The sequence below is a fragment of the Lynx rufus genome, unplaced genomic scaffold (assembly GCF_022079265.1).
Source record: "Lynx rufus isolate CCGP_SWC_20201006 ecotype Redwood Valley unplaced genomic scaffold, mLynRuf1.p SCAF_28, whole genome shotgun sequence".
NCBI lineage: Eukaryota > Metazoa > Chordata > Mammalia > Carnivora > Felidae > Lynx > Lynx rufus.
Genome location: NW_025814843.1, coordinates 3,634,732 through 3,656,929, shown reverse-complemented (window position 1 = coordinate 3,656,929; position 22,198 = coordinate 3,634,732). Strand labels below are relative to the sequence as shown.

The following is a 22,198-nucleotide window of genomic DNA, read 5'->3' as shown; positions in this document are numbered from 1 at the left end:
TTCCTTGGGAACCTTGAGCACTTCATTAAGAAGAAATTCTCAGGTATCGTTCTAAGTACCTGATAGATTCGCTCTGTTGTTCTTGAGAGGTAGTTCCGTCCTTTACAGCTTCTGTAAGTAACAGAAAAATACTGAAGCTTTCTTGCCCCCTCTGTAAAAGTTTAATTTCTTTTTCAACAAGTTAGAAGTTTGATCTGTTGTTTGGCTCATGATCCAGGTCTTTGCTTTTATGACCACCTTTTTTTTTTTTTTTAATTCTTTAGAAATATTTTTTTTAAATGTTTATTACTGAGAAAGAGACAGAGCGCGGGTAGGGGAGGAGCAGAGAGAGAGGGAGACACAATCCACAGCAGGCTCCAGGCTCTGAGCTGTCAGCACAGAGCCGACACGGGGCTCTAACTCACACAAGCCAGCCGTGAGGTCATGACCTGAGCCGAAGTCAGATACTTAACCAACTGAGCCACCCAGGTGCCCCTCTATTACCACCTTTTGATGGCATTCCCATCCCCTGTCCCCAACAGATTGCACTTATCATACAAATCTAAGGATGTAGAGGAGGAAGACCAAGGTAAAGTCCGATTGTGTTTATCTGTGCAGACTGAGTAGGCGATCTCTGTTGGTGTATGCGCATAGCAAAGAGCACCAGGAATTCTTGACTTTGTGGTCTGTTTTCTTGTGTTTTAGGGTCTCTTAACCATCCCTGCAAGTTCTGGGCTCCAAATTTGTAACTAAGGCTGCTGACTCTACCTTGACCTTGTTCTGCCCCTGGCTGCAGCAGCCCTTGAGAGAATGTCTTTGTGGCTCTAGCATGAGACTTCAAGCAGTTGGCTCACTACTGGAAAAATAAAGGATACTGCCAGACTGACCTTCCTGTCTGTAGCAATGTTCTCCCCGTGCAAGAGGATGACCAGTTCTTCACGCTCCCAAATCCTTCTAATGTGGAAGCCAGACAAGGTTCAGAGTGGACCCCACAATGTGGAGAAGGAAACGCATGCTTTGAGACTCTTGCGTGACACTGAGACCTGTCGACAGAATTTTCGAAATTTCCCATATCCAGACATAGCTGGTCCTCGAAAGGCATTGAATCAACTCCGAGAGCTCTGCCTTAAATGGTTAAGACCTGAGATTCGCTCCAAGGAACAAATCTTGGAGCTGCTGGTGCTAGAGCAATTCCTGACCATCCTGCCTGGGGAGGTTAGGACGTGGGTGAAGTCCCAGTACCCAGAGAGCAGTGAGGAAGTGGTGACTCTGGTGGAGGATTTGACTCAGATTCTAGAAGAGGAAGGTGAGGATTGTAGGGCAGAGAGGGGAAGAGTCCTGGGTGGTTAGAGAAGACTAACCGGGACTGTCACAGAGCAGCCCTTTAAAGAAACCGGCGAGAGCAGAGCTCAGTGAGTGAGAACACACTTGAACGTGCGCCCCATCCTGCCTGGTCTGCCCCTGCCAGACTGCTGGAGACCACACACACATATTACCCGAAGGCTCAAACCAAATTACCCCTGTGGGAGCCCTCAGGAATTTCACCTGCAGAGGTTTGAACCATTCTGCAAAGAAACCATTTGCTTTTGTGAATTAGGTTTTACAATAACATGCTTGCAGAAAGGTAGAAAAGGGTCCAGAAAACATTTCCTTGTTCAGACACAACACACAAAATTTACATCACGTGACGCTTTAGTAGAAAATTGTGAATTTAGTACGTATCCTTAGCCGTCCCAGAACAGACTTGTTTTTGAAGCCTGGTTTGACATCTTAGGACAAATCATCGGCCCTTCCCTCTGCTTCTTTGAAGTGTGGGTGCTGGTTTTGGTTTCTTTCTCACTTCTCACTGTAGGAAAGTGTAGGCATCTATCTGGTGAAGAATTTCGTAGGCTGTTCAAACAGGACTAATCTCCATCACGGTCTCCCTTCTTCCCTAGCTGCTCCTCAGCATTCTGCCCTTCCCCAAGAGACCCCAGAGGAAGACCCCAAAGGAAGACCTGCTTTCCAGGCAGGATGGTTAAATGACTTGGTGACCAAAGTAAGTGTTGGTTTCTTCTATGATTTTAAAATGGCTTATTAAGAGGTGTATGTATGAGGACGTTTTCTGTCCTGGCCCTGTAACTTCTTTGCCCCCTAAAGCCCAATCTAGGACTTAAACATCAGTTTCTCTCTTTAAATCCACCCTGTTTGTTAAGGTAAGTGACTGCCCTGTGTAGGAAATAGGCTCCCCAGAGCCTTCCCCAGATATGCCCTTCCTCACTTTTTGACTGTAAGGCAGCAACCATAGAGGTTAAGGGATTGACCTCCACAGCCAGATGATCAGATTAGTTCGTGGTTCTGAACCTATGATTTGGAGCAAGATACTTGACCACACTTGGCCTGAATTATTAAACTCTAATAAATAGAATTTACCTGTTAGATTGGGAGGATTAAATACTATGTGACTTGTGGTTAGCCTGGACTACAGTAAGCCATCAATAAGCAGTGGTTGCTAATGTTATTTTTCTCATTAACAAGTAATTAAAGGCCATGTGTTTTGTGGTGTAATGTTGATCGTAAGTCTGTGTTACGTCAGGCCATCTTAAGAGAAAGTTTTACTGTAAAAATACACACCTGACACTGGCAGCCTGGAGCCTGCTTCAGATTCCATGTCTCCCTCTCTCTCTACCTCTCCTTTGCTCGTGCTGTCTCTCTCTCTCTCTCTCTCTCTCTCTCTCTCCAAAATAAATGTTTAAACATCACTTTTGTACATACACATTAAAATCAGGCAGATGTTAAGATGAAATAAAAGATTCCATGCACAGGGGCGCCTGGGTGTCTCAGTCAGTTAAGCGTCAACTCTTGGTCTCAGCTCAGGTCATGATCTCATGGCTCATGTGTTCGAGCCCTGGGCTCTATGCTGCTAGCATGGAGCCTGCTTGGGATTCTCTCTCTCCCTCTCTCTGCTCCTCCCCTACTCACTCTCTCTCTCTCTCTCAAAATAAACTTAAAAGCAAAAAAAGATTCCCCACCCCCAAAATTTAAGATATCTAGGACTAAACATAATATAAATTTTATAGTACATCCATATCGTGTATCATTCTGTAAGACATGAAAGAAGCTTTAAATACTATAAATCGTCTGTTCTCCCGAAATTATAAATTGAAAATGTAATTTGAAAACCCAATATGATTTTTTTAAGAAACGTAAAGTTCATTTGAAAGACATGGAGAAGTAATCAGTTTTGTGTAACAAAAGGAAGAAAAGAGCCAAGAGGAATACTAACCTTGCCAGATTGAGAAATGTATCTAAAAGTATAACAGTTCAACAGTGTGAGTTTTGGTCCCAGTTTTAAAGATTTTTAGATGTTTTTTAATGTTTATTTATTTATTTTGAGAGAAAGGGTGGGTGGGCAGAGAGAGAGAATCCCAGGCTATCCGCACAGAGCCCAAGGCAGGGCTCCAACTCACCAACCAGGAGATCATGACCTGAGCCAAAATCAAGAGTCAGATGCTTAACCGACTGAGCCACCCAGGCGCTCCTAAAGGTTTTGTTTTTCAGGAATCTCTACACCCAATGTGGGGCTCAAACTTAGAAATCCGAGATCAAGAGTCACAGGCTCTACCTAGTGAGCCAGGCAGGTACACTTCATGTATGTATGAACTACATACACTCATGTATACACTTCCCAGCTCTATCCACTGGAAGCAATGGTACCCATAATACCATTCAATTTTATTTTGAAAAGGAAGGAAGAGCTCTGCATTTCATCGTAGGACACACAAATATAGCTTAAAATTTCAAATTACAGCACATTGAATTCTTTCTTCTTTTTTAGAGAGAGACAGTGTGCACACTCGTGTGAGCGAGGGAGGAGGGGCAGAGAAAAAGGGAGTCATGGAGGGTGAGAGAGAGAGAGAGAGAGAGAGAGAGAGAGAATCTTCAGTGGGTGGGCTCAACGTCCAGTGCAGAGCCCCACACAGGGCTCGATCTCACAACTGAAATCATGACCTGAGTCGAAATCAAGAGTCTGACGCTTAACCGACTGAGCCACCCAGGCGCCCCAATAACACACTGAATTCTTGAGGCAAAGCTCAAAAAAGCACAACCATTCAAGGGTGTCATCTTTGTAAAGCCCTTTTTTCTTTAAGATGCAGTCAGCAACGCATGTGCCAGTGCCAGCCAAAAATGTGATGATAAATTCTGCTTTATTTTCAGACTCCCCTGTAGGACCATTCAGGTGTTCTCATCCATAACTCGGGTGAGGGTGTTAACTAGACCTTTAGGGTCTTACTGAGGCTCAAGATTCTGCGAGTCCCCTCACCACACACACACTTGGCATTTTCACTGTCCTCATTCTACCAGTTCTTGAACCGGGTTATATTTGATGTTTTAGGAATCAATGACATTCAAAGATGTGGCTGTGGATATCACCCAGGAGGACTGGGAGATCATGCGTCCTGTACAGAAGGAATTGTACAAGACTGTGACATTACAGAACTACTGGAACATGGTTTCTCTGGGTAAGCATCATCTACGCCCGCTCCTGCCAGCATACCCTCCAAGTCTCCTTTCCTCTCTTGTTAAAAATGGGTTGGTCTCTAAAGTACTTTGCTAAGAATGGGGCCTAGAGGTGAGCGTGCTCATCCCGTTCAGGCGCAGAAATGTTTTCCCTTTTCCCAAATAAAAGGTTTCTAAGTGAAGGATCATTGAAAACTGTGATGCCCGGCTTCCCTGGGCTTCCACACAGCACTGCGCCTTGCCCATTTCCTACCTTTCCTGTGATCTCCTCCCGCCATGATCTCTATGCACATATCCTCTTGGGTGGCAGGAAATGTTCATTTTAGCTCTGGAAAGGACAGTGATCTAATTCTCCCACTACATCCTGTCCGTGAACCATTGTTTTCCCGTAGAAGTCTGTCCTCACAAATAAGTAGAAGTCAGGTAATAAAATTCGAACAACCGTTTATCTCCGGGATAAAACTCCTTCTGTTTCCTCATGAACAGGACTGACCGTGTACCGACCAACTGTGATTCCCATGTTGGAAGAACCATGGATGGTGATAAAAGAAATCTTAGAAGGCCCTAGTCCAGGTGAGAGCACAGCTGGCGTGGGATTGTTTGTCCTTCAGAGCCTGACTGCAGTGAGATCTGTTTTTTAAGTATGGCCAGGGCATCCCCACAGAGACATCCCAGCCTGTCAAGAGCACTGAACTGTTCGGCGTTGCTTCCTGACAGATACCATTTTCAGGAAGAGACACAGTTTATTTATTTTGAGAGAGACAACACAAGCAGGGCAGGAGCAGAGGGAGAGAGAGAGAATCCCAAGCAGGCTCCGCACTGTCAGTGCAGAGCCCGGTGCAGGGCCTGATCCTACGAACTACAAGATCATGATCTGAGCCTAAATCCAGAGTTGCACGCTCAACAGATGGAGCCACCCAGGCACCCCTCCTGCCCTCCTTTTTAAGCATGCATGAATATCCCTAAGATTTTAAGTTTCAAACCTTCTTTTTAAATTTCTTTTATTCTGTTTCACCAGCAAACCCCTGTAGCCTCCTGCCTCCACTTTCCTAACTTACTCTATTTTCTAATTTAAAAATGTATAAATTCAGAAGATTCAAAAACGTTCTTTCGTTGTATAGCACCTTCACCCAGTTCCTGCTTCTCCCAGCACCCAAGAACTGGTGCTTGTTTCTAGTTGTTTTTGTTAAGGTGTTTTGTTTGCGTATCAAGTCAATATAAAAAGGGCTTCTTCTCAGGGCACCTGGGTGGCTCTGTCATCAGTAAAGCGTCTGACTTCGGCTTAGGTCATGATCTCGCAGTCCACGAGTTTGAGCCCAGGCCCTGCGTCGGGCTCTGCTGACGGCTCAGAGCCTGGAGCCTGCTTCAGATTCTGTCTCCCTCTCTCTCTGCCCCTCCCCTGCTCACCCTCTGTCTCTCTGTGTCTGTCTCTGTCTCTCTGTCTCTCTCTCTCAAAAATAAATAAACGTTTAGGAAAAAAATTTTTTTTTTGTAATGTCTTCTCCATTTTCTAACAGAAATGGTAGCAAAGTACACACAGTTTTGTACTTTGCTTTTGTTTACTTAAAAGTATATCTAGGGGCACTTGGGGAGGCTCAGTCAGTTGAGCGTCTGACTCTTGATTTCTGCTCAGGTCCAGGTCCCAGGGTCGTGGGGTCAAGCCCCACGTCAAGCTTCACACGTGAAGCCTGCTTGAGATTCTCTCTCTCCCGCTCTGTCCCTCCATCCCCAAGCCCTCTCTCTCTCTCTCTCTCTCTCTCTCTCTCAAAAAAAATTGTTTTAAGTATATCTTGAAAAGTGTTCCAAGTGAGGATATAAAGAACTTCCTCATTGTTTTTTTTTTTTAATATCTGCATCACATTTTATTGTGTGTCTCCTAAATTATTGAACCTGTTTCTTGTTGATGGGCTTTTTGGTGTTCCCATTCCTGCCTTCCTCCGCAAGAACTTCAAACCTACAGAAAAGTTGCAGAATCAGTACATTGAACACCTGTGTAATTGTCACCTGGAACTACCAGCTACCATTATTTAGCCACTTCTGCTTTTTATTTCTACACACACACACACACACACACACACACTTTGCTTTTGCAGAGAACCATCTGAAAGTTAGTTGTTGCAGGGATCATGACATCCCCCCACGTATTTCTGCATGTATCTCCCATTCTTCGACATAGGCTCATCGTTCTTTCCCCTCACATATTTCACATTTATACAAGATGTGTATCTTGTCCCATATTCAGACTTCCCCCACTGTCCCCAAATATCATGCAGTTTTTCTCCCCCTTCCGGGATCTCCTGTCAGGAATCCTGTGCTCCACTTAGTTATCCTGTGTCTTTAGTCCCTTTTAGTCTAGAATTGTTTTCCGCCTTTCCTTTTCTTTTTGTTTTTTTCTCATTTCTTTTCTGTTTTCTTTTCTCTTTCCTTCCTACCTTCCTTGGAGCATTTTTTGAAGGATCCAGGCCAGGTTTTTTTTTAATATTTTTTTTAATGTTTATTTATTTTTGAGAGGGAGAGAAACAGAGTGTGAGCAGGGGAGGGGCAGAGAGACAGGGAGGCACAGAATCCAAAGCGGGCTCCAGGCTCCAAGCTGTCAGCACAGAGCCCGACATGAGGCTCGAACCCACGGAGCATGAGATCATGACCTGAGCCGAAGTTGGATGCTTAACTGACTGTGCCACCCAGGCACCTCAGGCCACGTTTTTTTTTAGAATGACCCACAACCTAGATTTGCCTGATTGTTTCCTTACGTTTAGATTCAGATCAAATATTCTTACCAAAACAACCTCAGGTGTGTACTTTGCATTGCCATTTGTCTCATTAGTGATACTCATTTTGCTTAAGGTGCTGTCGGCCAGATCTCTCCATTTTAAAGGTGCAGGGTTTTTTTCTTTATAATCAGTAAGCAATCTGTGGAGTGATACTTAGAGGCCACATGACTATTCTATTCCCTGGTAATATTTTATTTAAGCATTTTTGGCCTCCATTGTTGATTCTTGCTTTATCATATTGCTGGTTGCAAGATGGTGATTTTCCAATTCAGTCCTCTCTTCTCAAGGATTACTAGCATTCTCCTGTAAAGCACAGTTCTCCTTCTGTCTCATTTTTTTTTTTTTCAACGTTTATTTATTTTTGGGACAGAGAGAGACAGAGCATGAACGGGGGAGGGGCAGAGAGAGAGGGAGACACAGAATCGGAAACAGGCTCCAGGCTCCGAGCCATCAGCCCAGAGCCTGACACGGGGCTCGAACTCACGGACCGCGAGATCGTGACCTGGCTGAAGTTCCTTCTGTCTCATATTTATGTGTACATAGCACTGTAGACTAGTGGAATTTTTCCAACTACAGGGTGTTATTAGTCCACTAATTCCTGGTTTGGTTTGTTTTTTGTTTTTCATGCTCATTTGTCCCCAATTTGGGTAATAGGAGCCCTGCAAACCAAGTCCAATGTCCTTTTGACACGTCTCCATTAGTCTTTAATCCTTCCCTTGCTTTCTAGCACAACAGAATGTTCTTTTGACTCACCTTGTGCCTACCTTAGACCTGGAGGCTCTCCAAAGTACCCTGGTTCATTTTGATAGGGAATAGTACTTAGAAACCGGAATGTGGGCAGGAAGTGTGCTCACTACTGTGGGTACCGTTGCTTCCAGTGGATAGAGCTGGGAAGTATGCATATGTATGTATGTGGTTCTCTTAATCATGAGTTCACGCTGATAACTCTAACTGATATCCAGCACCGCAAGGCTATTCCATCTTGTATTTCCTTTTCCATACGGTGAACAACCTGGTTCTCAAGAGCACTAGTATATATTGATTCGCCCTGTCATGTAACACACAGAAAAATGGTTTCAGAATTAGGTCACTACCTATCACTACCAATAAACTGGGTAACTTTCAAAATTTCTTCAAAGTCCTTTCTGTCCTTACAGTATATCCCACTAAGGGTATACAGAATACTAAGTTCAAAAGTTCCTTCAGTTCTTTCCTTTTAGCTGTCTTAAGGGTTTGCTGTACAGCTTAAGGGTTTGTTTGACTCTATTTGTATTCAGTTTTAGTGTTTTCTTGTTTTCTGGTTTTTAATCTTCCGTTTTTGAGTATGTAGAAACATTAACTTGGTTCAGAAGTCAAAACTGTGTAGAAAGGTATATGCTCCCATCCCTTCTGCTCTGTTCCAATCTACCCCCTATTTATTTCTGGTTTTTCCTTCCATGTTTCTCTTTGCAAATAGAAATCATAAAGATATTCTTACGTGTCTTTCTGTCTACAAGAGAAGTGCACTAGACTCTTGATTCTTGCTTGTCTATTGCCTTTTTTTTTTTTTAAGTCACTGACTTCTAATACTTGTTAACTTACCTGGTCATTGGATATTTTAAGGGTCATGCTATTTGAAAAGCTAATTCTTCTCATAATTTATAGCAGAATGACCTATATATACCTGTAGCACAGAACGTGCCTCTACCACAGTAAATTCTTCGTGGAATGATTTTGGCACACTCTAGACACTGAGAAAATATGCATGACATAATGGAAGTGAGCCTGAACTAGAAGTCAGGATAGTCTTCTGGAGGGTACTGCCAGTCTGGGACCGCTTGTTTTCTTAATGTTTATTCATTTTTGAGAGAGAGAGCATGCGTGCGTGAGGGGCAAAGAGAGAGGGAGACACAGAATGTAAAGCAGGCTCCAGGCTCTGAGCTGTCGAACTCACATATTGCGAGATCATGACCCGAGCTGAAGCAGGACGCTTAACTGACTGAGCCACCCAGGTGCCCCTGGGATCACTTTAATTTGAACCTGAGAAGTTTTTTAGATTGACTTTCAGGTAGCATGCATTGGCACTGTAAATTCACAAGAGGGGACAGTTTATGGTTATGTATTTTAGGAGGAGAATTTTCTTCTTCCAAAGAGCACCAAGACTGAGAAAAGATTATGTAGAAGTGAGGGTTGTTTTTTTTTTTAAGTTTTGTTTGGTTTTTCTAGCCAGTCCTTCAGCAGAGTGTAATCCTCTATGCTCAGGAGTCCTGTGAGCACCCCCTCCTTGTTAGGGCCTCAGGCTTTGTTTTTTGGCCCTTGGGCCCTTGCCCCTCAAAATGGAAGTGTAAGGTCAGTAAACAGATGGAGGAGCTGTCTCCGTCAGCTCTTGCTGATTTCCTGTCTCCCTGCTTTTGCCTGAGTTTTGGCCTCTGAGGATTTTCCTTTCTTACCAGCGTAGAGATACATCATAAGTTGAGCCTTTGGTGTGGATACCTGATTAGTCATGCTTCAGGAAACGGAAACTTTGATAATTCACAAATAGAACAATAGTATTGGTCTTCACTGGCCACTCCTGTCTCAGAACTTTGATAGTTGTTTATTCAGGACCTATAGCCATTCTTTCAGGTTCCACTCCAATCCTACCTCCCCCTGAAGCTTTCTTTGGTTACCTAAGTCAACACTGATCTCATCTGCTAGAAGTATTGCACCATTTTTTGGCCCTGTTGACTAGACACTCAGCACTTCCAACCGGCCCTTTCTGGTTAAATACATAGATTTAAGCACAGTTTAATAACATCGGTTTTTGAATTTCCGGTAAGCTGATTGGTTTTAAAATGTATAGGGGCGCCTGGGTGGCGCAGTCGGTTAAGCGTCCGACTTCAGCCAGGTCACGATCTCGCAGTCCGTGAGTTCGAGCCCCGCGTCAGGCTCTGGGCTGATGGCTCAGAGCTGGAGCCTGTTTCCGATTCTGTGTCTCCCTCTCTCTCTGCCCCTCCCCCGTTCATGCTCTGTCTCTCTCTGTCCCAAAAATAAATAAACGTTGAAAAAAAAACATTTTTTATAAATGTATATTATATCCATTTCTTCATGGTCATGATTCAGCCTTGTTATTTTAAGCTTGTTCTCACTTTAGTACTTTTCAGGTATACGGTGCACTCTGCCATAGACTATCCGGTTTCCTGGAATCAGAATAAAACTCAGCTTCTGGTCCTCTCATTTGTGTGTGTGTGTGCCTGCACACCTCTACCTGTACAGTCCCTTAACATTCTCATTTTGTTCTTTTGGAGGGGAGAGGGACAAATCCTGGTTTGAGAGAGTTGTGTTTAAATATTTTTGTTATATAAAAATAATATAACTACATTTCTAGTACTAAATAGCAATAAAAGTCATATATCCAATTTATTGAAAATTGGAAAGTATTTTTTAAAAACCTGTAATCTTGTTAGCACTTTGATATTTGTCTAGTTCCAGTGCATTTTCATGCTAGTTATGATACTACTTTTTTCATTTAACATCACTCCCAAGCATTTTCTAATGTCAACTATGATGTTTGTGTTTGAATCAAAGTAATAAAAGTCATTTGTAAATTCAGTCAGTACAAGGAAGGAAAATGAAGTATTTGTCTACCTCTCCTCACCCATTACCAGGATTTTTACCCCTTAGATTGTTACTCTCTGTGTATGTGTATCTATATTACATATAGCACATCCTTACACAGAGTGGATCTTGTTCTACATAATGTGTCCTATACACCCTTACATGTCAATGTATGTGAACCTACCTAGTTATCTTTATCAGTTATCAATATTCCATTATCCCTACTCTCGTCATTTATTGATTGATGGCAGCTCTTATTTTTAATGACTGCATATGAGTCTATGGAATGGATATATTAAGGTTTTTTTTATTTTTATTATTTTTTTTATATTTATTTTTGAGAGAGGGAGAGAGCACGCACAGGAGAGGGGCAGAGAGAGAGGGAGACACGGAATCTGAAGCAGGCTCCAGGCTCTGAGCCGTCAGCACAGAGCCTGATGTGGGGCTCAAACTCGTGAACTGTGAGATCATGACCTGAGCCAAAGTCAGATGCTCAATCAAGTGAGCCACCCAGGCGCCCCATTTGTAAGGTTTTTATATTTTGGTCTGCATCTTAGAAAATTTCTGAACTACCCGGCGTCACTTTTGCTATATTATAAAACCCATATTTGATTATATTCCATTACACAATTCTTAATATTTGGAAGTCCTATGTTTTTTACCTGATTTCAAGGGAAAAAGATACCATAATTTAAATTTGTTTTACACCCTCCTGCTGGAAACAATAGGCATCAGTACCTATGATTGCTTTGCAGCTAGGTTTGAAGTCAGGGATTTTTGTTGTTGTTTACTTTGTTTTTGTGTGTATGTGTATGCTTTCATTTGGTTCACCTTTTTACAACAAATTATTGTCATTTATTCCAGCAATTCAGTTGAGTGGGCACCATATCAAGTCTTGGGCCATTTTCTGAAGGAAGCATAAAAGAAGCATAAGCCTTTCCCAGAGTTTGTGTCTAAGTTGGAAATAAAAGAAACACACAAAGTTCTGAAGTAATAATGCAAGGCCAAGTGCTGAATGGCCCCGACATATATGGTTGAATCATGAGACTGCTGGTATTTCAGTCATGTTGACCTATAGAAAGGCAAGCTCATATGATTCAAGCTAATCTGTACTTTAGGATTCCTAGAAGGACAAACAGCAGCTGGGCCGTACCATTGTTTTAATGGGTAGAGAAGTTACCTTAAGAGAATGCCTAAGTCTGGTTTTCATATGGCCCCCGTATGAGGTGCTTTGAGGAAGTAGCTTGAAGTTACGTGGAGAATTTAAATGTTAAGCTAACTATGCAGTTTGGTAGAAGATACAGTAGAATAGGCACAGCTGGATTATTTAGGGACAGAATATGTCAAGTGGAGGTATTTTGAACTTTTTTTTTTTTTTTTAATTTTTTTTTTTCAACGTTTATTTATTTTTGGGACAGAGAGAGACAGCATGAACGGGGGAGGGTCACAAAGAGAGGGAGACACAGAATCGGAAACAGGCTCCAGGCTCTGAGCCATCAGCCCAGAGCCTGACGCGGGGCTCGAACTCCCGGACCGTGAGATCGTGACCTGGCTGAAGTCGGACGCTTAACCGACTGCGCCACCCAGGCGCCCCGAACTTTTTAAACGTTTCTCCTTTAAGCCACTGGTCCTCAAACCTTAGTGCACATCAGAACCGCTTGGAGGGCTTCCTGAAACAGGTGGCTCAGCCCTACCTCCAAAGTTTCTGATGGGGCTTGTCTGGATGGGCACCAGTTTAACACACTCCCAGGTGATAGTGATCCGCTTATGCTGCCGGTCTGGGGACTGTACCTTGAGAATTATTACTAGGAGAGATTTACTAGAGATGTTTGAGCCTGGAGAGCACTCCATGGAATTGCTTTTGGAATAATATGTAGGATTGTGCTGAGCAGGTTGGGAGGAGTTAAGGAGAGTTAGCATCTACTTTATACGAATCAGTCCGTGAAGTGAGGCCACGCTATCCCCAAGTCTTACTAGTGTTTTCACTTCTCGTAATCCTGTCACCTGACTTAACCTATTTTATTGCACTGTGCCCATGTTGAATAGTGAGGAACCTCTCCTTTTTCAACGGTTTGGTCTTCCGGTTTTCTGCAGTCACGTTTCCCAAGTTTTTTGTTTTGTTTTGTTTTTTAAGATCTTTTTTTTTTTTTTTAATGTTTTTTTTTTTTTCAACGTTTATTTATTTTTGGGACAGAGAGAGACAGAGCATGAACGGGGGAGGGGCAGAGAGAGAGAGAGAGACACAGAATCGGAAGCAGGCTCCAGGCTCCGAGCCATCAGCCCAGAGCCTGACGCGGGGCTTGAACTCACGGACCGCGAGATCGTGACCTGGCTGAAGTCGGACGGACGCTTAACCGACTGCGCCACCCAGGCGCCCCTTAAGATCTTATTTATTGAGGTGCCTGGGTGGCTCAGTTGGTTAAGCGTCCGATTCTTGATTTCGGCTCAGGTCATGATCTCACGGTTTGTGACTTCAGGTCTAGCATTGGGCTCTGTCCTGACAGTTCAGAGCCTGCTTGGGATTCTCTCTCCCTCTGTCTCTGCCCCTCCTCACTCGTACTCTTTCTCTTTCTAAATAAAATAATTTTTAAAAACTTAAATAAGGATTGTATAATAAAATTAAAATAATAATTGTAAAATTATAATAAAACCTTTATTTCTTTTTAGAGAAGTGGGGAAGGGTAGAGGGAGAGAGAGACTCTTAAGCAGGCTCCCCACCCAGCACAGAGCCTAATGTGGGGCTCGATCTCACCACCCTGAGATCATGACCTGAGCTGAAATCAAGAGTCGGTTGCTCAACTAACTGAGCCACCCAGGCGCCCCTCTCTTTTCCCAAGCTTTAAGTACCACATTGTGAGGTTGTCCAGGCCATAGTCTTTTTAGGCATTTTATTCCCATTCAGTATCTTGTTTCTGTTTTGGCAGTTTCCTTTCTCCAAATAGAGGATAACTTTTTATATTTTTATATTCTTTTTATTTCAGAATGGAAAACAGAAGCCCAAGAGTGTACTCCAGTTACAGATACTTCTAAGTTCACAAAGACTGGTACTCAGACCATCAAGTTGGAGGAACCATATGACTACGATGACAGATTAGAGAGGCAAGCAGCAGATACCTTCAGGAAAATTCCCACCAGCGGAAGAAACTCCCCTTTGAAGTCCGTCCTCTCACAAGAAGATGACCCTATGGAAGAGTGTCTTAGTAAATATGATATATATAGAAATAGTTTTGAAAAGCATTCAAACCTAATTATTCAGTTTGGTACCCAATCAGATAATAAAACTATGTATGATGAAGGCAGGGCAACCTTCAATCATGTCTCATATGGTATTGTACATAGAAAGATATACCCTGGAGAGAAGCCTTATAAGTGTAACGTGTGTGGGAAAAAGTTTAGGAAGAACCCGTCCTTCGTGAAACACCAAAGTACCCATGCCAAAGAAAAATCTCATGAATGTGAAGAATGTGGGAAAGAGTTTAGGCATATCTCATCCCTTATTGCACATCAGAGAATGCATACTGGAGAAAAACCATACGAATGCCACCAGTGTGGTAAAGCCTTCAGCCAGCGTGCACACCTTACCATACATCAGAGAATTCATACTGGAGAGAAGCCCTATAAGTGTGATGACTGCGGAAAAGACTTCAGTCAGCGTGCACACCTGACTATACATCAAAGGACACATACTGGAGAGAAACCATATAAATGCTTGGAATGTGGTAAAACCTTCAGCCACAGTTCATCACTGATTAATCATCAGCGAGTTCACACCGGTGAAAAACCTTATATATGCAACGAGTGTGGGAAAACTTTCAGTCAGAGTACACACCTTCTTCAGCATCAAAAAATACATACCGGAAAGAAACCGTATAAATGCAATGAGTGTTGGAAAGTGTTTAGTCAGAGTACTTACCTTATTCGACATCAGAGAATTCATTCCGGAGAGAAGTGTTATAAGTGTAATGAATGTGGAAAAGCCTTTGCTCATTCCTCAACTCTCATTCAACATCAGACTACTCACACTGGAGAGAAATCCTATATATGTAAGATATGCGGAAAAGCCTTCAGCCAGAGTGCAAACCTCACTCAACACCACAGAACACATACTGGGGAGAAACCGTATAAATGCAGCGTGTGTGGAAAAGCATTCAGCCAGAGCGTACACCTTACTCAGCATCAAAGAATTCATAATGGAGAAAAACCCTTCAAATGCAATATATGTGGGAAAGCATATAGACAGGGTGCCAATCTCACTCAACATCAGAGGATTCATACCGGAGAGAAGCCGTATAAATGTAATGAATGTGGGAAAGCTTTTATTTATTCCTCGTCACTTAATCAACATCAGAGAACTCATACTGGAGAACGGCCCTATAAATGTAATGAATGTGATAAAGATTTTAGCCAGCGAACATGCCTTATTCAACACCAGAGAATTCACACAGGAGAGAAGCCCTATGCATGCCGTATATGTGGTAAAACCTTCACCCAGAGTACGAACCTCATTCAGCATCAGCGTGTTCATACTGGTGCCAGACATCATAATTAATGGATGTGGCAGATGACTTCACTTAGGTTTTACAGTTCACCCGAATTTTATTTTGTGCTCCGTTAAAACATTATTCAAAAGAGTGCAATATATGTTAGATATCAGCAGAAGTATCAAAAGAAGTATCAGAATTAGTAATGTGGATATAAGCTATTTAAATTTAATGTGAAATTTAAAAAGAAAACTTTATTCACTTCTTAACCTTTATTTGATACTAGTTCAGTTCATTCCAGAGAGAAACCCAATCTGTAACTCATCAACTCTTAGTGTATTCGAAGTACTTCTTAATGAGACCTTATGAATGTAACTTGGGAAAGCTTCCATCAAGTAGGGATTTCACACTAGCAAAGAATCTTGGGATAATTGAAAAAGCTGCTTTAAGGCCTTTATTACTTCCCAGCTTTGAAGCCTTAAATACATAAGGGGTTCCCTTCCCTTTTCCTATTAATGCCATAACTGCCGTGTGGAGCCAGTAGGTTTGCAAAATATATACAGTGGAAAGTATCTTAATTTCTATGTGACAACTGTGTAATTACATTTTCCTTTACTGAAATATTCAAGGAAGAGAAGCTTAATGAAACATGATCTGTTAGGATAGCTAATGTATATATAACCTTTAGACGTGTACAAATTAAACAGGCAAAAATTAAACACCCATCCTTAAATTCACCTTTAAAACATATTAGCCTTAGTTTCACTAGGTTTTGACATCTGTCATCCTAAAGGAAAAAATAAGAAAGTTACCTTTTTTTTTTTCACCTGACTCCTAAACTCCTAACTTGAGGTTCCCCTGTGGCTATTTTGCCATAGAAAGCCCATTTCCATTGAGACCCATTTCTCGAGTGCCTACTGTGCTCAGGGCCCAGACTTCCCAACTGGATCTTCACAGGGCTTGTGCTGAAAACCACAGCTGATTTAACAACAGAAAGCTTACTGAAGTAGTGAAATGTGACGAAGGACATGGTCTTAACTATTAAGTACTGTCACAGAATGACATAGGAAGCGTACTAAAATGGGTTGCCAAATGCAATCCCATATCCCAAGACAAAGCAGTAGTGAAAGCAGCTATTTACATAGTGTGAGGGAAAAACAAGTCATGGAAAATAGATTTAAGTTCACTACAGAAAGTGGGTCAGGGAAAAAAATCAAGGGTGAAAACTTAGTGAAGAAAGAATACACAGGTAACTTACAACATGAACTATTGTCGGACTTGGGTTACCTAAGAAAGTAAGAGTGGCTAATTAAGACCAAATTCAGCCTGTTTAGAAGAAAGAACTAAAAATGAAGCAACTGATTTTAAAAGAATAATTGGAATTGGTTCTTTTTCATACATGTAAGTAAAATAGGGATGACTCTTAAAATGTCAAAACATTTACTGGAAAAAGCATTGATGCAGAAACTGTCATTGATGCAACAATCACTAGACAATATTAACTAAGTTTGTGGGGTCCTGAACATAAAAGGAAAACAGGCAGAAATGCAAATAGAAACAGGTAAAGATACTATTGTGCTTAATATCCACAGCATTCCACGATCAGAATATAAGACCATATTCTGAGAGCTGAGATTTCATCTTGCTCTTAATTGTTTCTTCAGTGCCTTGCGTGAGGTTGTGGTCGATCTGTGTCGGTTGAATTAATAAGTAGGTAAGTTAGAATTGAGTAATAAGGTATAATTAACGGATATGGAGTAAGGTGGTTGAATTTAAAATACTTTTGTGCACACGTGCAAAGAAATACTTGACAAATACTGGTCATTCGCTGGGTAAGAGGAACTACTTAAAATTGAAGAATCAGAATTCTTAACAGTGGGGATATTCCTAAAGAAATCGTGGGACGTCATTGCACAGGAAGTTTTCCTGAGCTAGATGAAGAAAAACTGATCTAAATTCTGTTGCCATAAATACCATTTTAACCATATGATTGACCATTATAGTCTCGTTTGGATGTTACTGTTGATAGCAAACGTCCTGCAGACAGGTGCCGAAGGAAAGACCTGGGGTGCTAGCATCTTCAAGGCTTTCTTGTTGAGTGTTTTCTTCAAGAAGCTACCGCTTTCCCTTGTCTTCACCTCAGTTAACCCTGATGTCATGGAATCCTCCTTCACAAAGTGTAGATTGTCTTCAGGTTGCATAATATTCGAGTTAGGCTTATGCCATAGTTACCATGTTAGAAATAACCGTTGTACTTAAGATGCAATTTTTATTTATAATGCCACTTCAAATCTTACACAACACTTTTTCCCCTCCTGGCATGAATGTGTGGAGTATTGCAGTCCATAGCGCCTTTTTTCGCTTTAATTTGTATTTCCTGCCTTTGTTTTATGTAAATAATGCATTTATAAAGTCTTCCACTGATACGCTGAGGCAATGGATGCCCTTAGACAGTAACAGAATACTGGAGAGTCATGGATCTTTGTGTATTTTTCCCACTTTTTACAGTTGTCTGATCCACATGTAATTCAAGTTTTTTGGTTTTTTTTTTTTTTAGCACATAGTCTTATTTTCCACAACTTTTTATTACAAAGATGTTGAAATATACAGAAAAGTTAATAATAAAATGAACGGTATATCTACCACCTAGCTTTAAAATTTTAACATTTTTTACTGAACGACTGGAAAGTTACTTAGACGTGACATTTCACCCCTAAATACTTCAGCATGCATCTCATAAAAATAAGGACTTTCACATTACCAAATACATTACATACCTTGAAAAATGAGTAAGAATTCTCTAATCTTTAATGTTTCATGTTTAAATTTTCCCTGCTGATCCCAACAAGTTTCACACATTATGTTCAATTACTATGTCTGTTTCATCTGTCCAGGTGTCTCCACTTCTGATTTTCTCTAGGACTTTTTTTTTTTTTTTTAATAGAGCAGGTCAGTTGTAGAATGTCTCACATTCAGGATTTAACGGATTGTTTACATATGGTTTATCTTGTTCCTGCACCCCCTGTGGCTTCTGTAAATTAGTATTTATGGCCAAAGCCTTGATTGGATTCAGGTTAAATATACATGTTTAATATTAACACTTCACCGATGTGTCTCCTGTTGCATCAAATCAAAAGTCTGATTAGTATCAGGTCAACATCACGGTTGACCATCCGTGATGTGAATCATGGTAATCACCGTATCTTCCCAATGTGCAGATGTGTTTTTTCTGTTGCAGTTAATCCGGACTGACGCCGGCAGGGTGTGGATAGCTTGTTCACCAAGAACTTTTCACCTGGTACTTGTAGTACCCAGTGATGACGATCGTTCCCCAAATCAGTTATTTCCTTAAGATTGTCAAAACGGCAATTTTCTATCATTCTCTCAACGTTTCCTGATGCGTAAGTCTGTAAGGCAGAGCTTTCTGCCATTTGGAAGTGCACTAGAGGCAAGGTGCTACTTAAATTCTTTACTTACCAGTTTTCAGAGTGAGGAGTTGGCAGTGATGACAGATTATTCCATGTGTTTACGTCAATCATGGCCATTGTTTCTGTTGCTCAAATTGTCCCACATGTGGCCAGTTGGAACCCTTCCAGTAGCTCTTATGTCCCTTGTCATTCCTTCTCTAGCCTTTGGGGACTTCATTGCCTTCTGACACAAGAGATCTCAGGTTCAATGCCCCAGATATGGAATGAGCCATGTCTCCCGCAATCCCTGGCTAAGTCAGCAACTATTTAGAAACCAAGATCCGGACACTAGGTATGCTCGTGGCTGCTGGGGTGTCATTAGCAGGTAGCCTTTGGGTCTTAACCATTCAACTTAGTTCTTGTAAAGGCAACTCTTTGCACTCATTTCATCAGTGAAGAGCCGTCATTACATACTGGGACAAACTGGGGAGCAAACAACTTAGCCTTTTAAGCATACAACTAAACTGGAGAGGACGGAAGTGATATGTATACTAGAAAGCAGCAAGCGCAACCCCAAGAGGTCTTGTACCAGGACCAGCAGAGTTTAAGGAAGGGAGCATGTCAGTTAGTACGTGGTACCTAGTATGTCTTAACTATTACATGTCTTGGTAATTCATGTATTTATAAGCTAATCATCTTTCCCATCACATTCCTTAAGGCAGGTTTCTGATAAGATCTAAATCTGAACCCTGAGGATCTGTTTCCTGCAAATCTAAGTGCTAGTTTTTCTTGCTAAACTTTTATTTGGTCTTCAAAACTAAGAGTGTTAGGTTTCATTCTTCAACTGTATCTTCTGGTATCAACTCACTTGCATGTGCCTGTAAATGTGCTTAGTCCTCTATTTTGTTACTCTCTTCCTGGCTCTATATTTCACTACAGTTACTAGCCCCTTGGAACACTGTAGCCATTAAGAATGGCAAGCATGTGCACTACAGTGATCTGTGTAAATATGTGTGTGAACTCGCAAGCAACGCTAAGTCCTCTGTATGGATGGGGAAAGTGATACCCATGATGCTGAAGTGTCTTGCCTGAGGTCATACAGTCCTACAGCGACAGAATAAGGGTTCGGACCCATGCCTCCGGCACTTAGTTGAATTCTTCCTGTAAAATTAATGCTAATGGAAATCCCGAGCACAAACAGTATGTACCTACAATTTTATAAAACTGTATTTTGATGAGATTAGAGCATGGAAAGTTTATTTTTGTCTCCCCTTCTCTATAGTTTCCTAAATTCAGATCTTTCAATGAGACTAGCCCCATCAAGAATGCACTCCTCTCTACCCTCACTTCAGTTTTGGTCTCCCACCCAGATCTTTCCCCAGCTTCAGAACCATATAGTCAATGTTGTCATCTGGAACTATCTCAAAAGTACCTTCAGTGGTTTAATCTAAAACAGAACTTTCATCCCCAAATCTCTATGTTAATTCACGGTAACTTTGAGAGGCTAGTTCACCTGTAGTTACAATCCTATTGGCTTTACTTTCCATGTGTTCCAGTCCAGTCTCTTCTCTATCCCCACTGCCACTACCTCATTTCAGGCTTTTAATCAGCTTCCGTTCTGATTCTTTCATAACCAGGTAAATGTTCATCCTGCCCCTGATCTACCCCTTTCAGTGTATCTGCCACACTTTGCTCAAGCCCTGTGAAAACGTGTGAGGCCACCACATAACAGCTCTACAGGTTGAGTAGTGCATTTGACCACGTCGCCATTTGCTCGACACGCCACGATATCCTCTCATTGTCAACGGCAGTGGATTCTCACTCTTAGCTGCACATTGAAACGACCTGGGGAGCTTCTACAATTACCAATGCCCGGGCCCCACGTCGAGGGATATTGACTTACTTCATTTGGGATAGAGAATTATCCATCTGAATTATCAGTATTCAATTCCCCAGGTGATTCTAATGTCTTAAAGTGCAGCAAGGGCAGAAGCAGGAATTCCAGTGATTCGGAGGAGAAATGGTGGTTGCAGCAGAGGTGGTAAGAAGTGACCCAACCCAGGATGTATTTTGAAGGTAGAGTCTCTAGAACTTGCTAAGGATTTGGATTGGGAGTGAGGGGCATCAAGAGTGACTATCGTAGGGCCACTTGAGTGGCTCAGTTGGTAGAGCACGCAGCTCTGGACCTCGGGGTCGTGAGTTTGAGCGCCACGATGGGGGCAGAAGTGACTTTAAAAAAATAAAAAACCTTCAGAAGAATGACCATCTTTCCAACTAGAATATATGCTCCTAACAAAGGAGAAGGCTCTATTAGACTCATAGCTCCACAGATGGGCCCAGATGAATTCCAGCACAAACAGTGGGCTGCCTTACAGGAAAGCAACGCTGAGTTGGGGGAATCACTACTTTTATAGCAAATTGTAACCAAGCATGCTCTTTGCCTTCCCTGACCCCCCTCCAGCCCCTGCTTTGCCTGTTTGCTTGCTGTGAACACAAGGCTAAGAAATGGCCCAGGTAAAGCACGATTAAGACCTCGCAATCTTGGCATATCCAACAGGAATACCTAGGGAAGTGCAGGGTCCTTGGCATATCGCCTCTCCCGATATTGTCCATTCTAGTGTAGAAGAGGGGAAATCTCCCACCAAGAATTTGGGGGCGATTAGGGCTTATATGTAGGAAGGACAGAAACTCAAAAGAAGTTGCCTGTTTCAAGACTGCAGAGTAGAGGTCTTTCCCTGAAGAAAAATCTTTGGTCATTCCAAATCTGATCCATACGCAGAGGTTGAAAAGTAATGATCTCCGCGGTACACCGATTAAAAACTACATCTGGGATATTCCTTCATTCATATTTTACACTGGAGTAGAATATACTACATTTAAAATGGTTGGGGGGGAAAAGAATTATTTCCTGACCCATGAAATTCAAATTTCAGCGTTAATAAAGTTTTATTGGAACACAGCCATATTCATTTAAGTATGGTTTTTGCCTGCTTTCCTGCAACAACCTCAAAGTTGTGAAACCCAAAGAGACCGCAAAGCCTAAGATACTTACCGACCTTTTATGAAACAAGTTAGCCACCTATGCGTCCACACAGTGGAGTGGGGGTTTAGGTCTACTGGCTGAGCCAAACACCAGGCAGATTAAGGAAAGGAGCAAACGCTCATCGGACGTGTGGGAGAGGGGCGAGAGTGTCAGTAAATAAAAGAGCTCTGAGGCGTGAAAGTAAAGGCATACGAAGGCACATCGCCAGGAGTCCGTCCGGTCCCGAGGGACAGAACACTAGCCCTGAGGAAGCAAGCGGCCAACGCTGCCCTCTGCCGGCCACACTACGCCTGTGCGCCTGTAACCCTTCGTCTTAAATCAGAGGAGACACCCGGTAGGTGGGGAACGTGGGTTGAGAGGTCTACCTAAGCGGGTTCCAGGTCTTCCCTTTCTGGAGTTTCCAGTGTTCACGTACTCGTGTTCCAGTCTTGCTTAAGGGAA

The 22,198-nt window shown here is 42.2% G+C and overlaps 1 protein-coding gene across 1 annotated transcript; it reads left to right on the top strand.

Annotated features, from left to right (window-relative positions):
- Positions 1–15,521, top strand: ZNF287 (zinc finger protein 287). Its single transcript, XM_047090063.1, has 6 exons — positions 1–43; positions 685–1,285; positions 1,917–2,017; positions 4,355–4,481; positions 4,966–5,052; positions 13,808–15,521. Exons 2-6 carry the CDS (start codon positions 883–885, stop codon positions 15,373–15,375), a joined length of 2,286 nt encoding a protein of 761 aa, XP_046946019.1. The 5' UTR covers positions 1–43; positions 685–882; the 3' UTR covers positions 15,376–15,521.
- Positions 15,522–22,198: the final 6,677 nt, after the last annotated feature.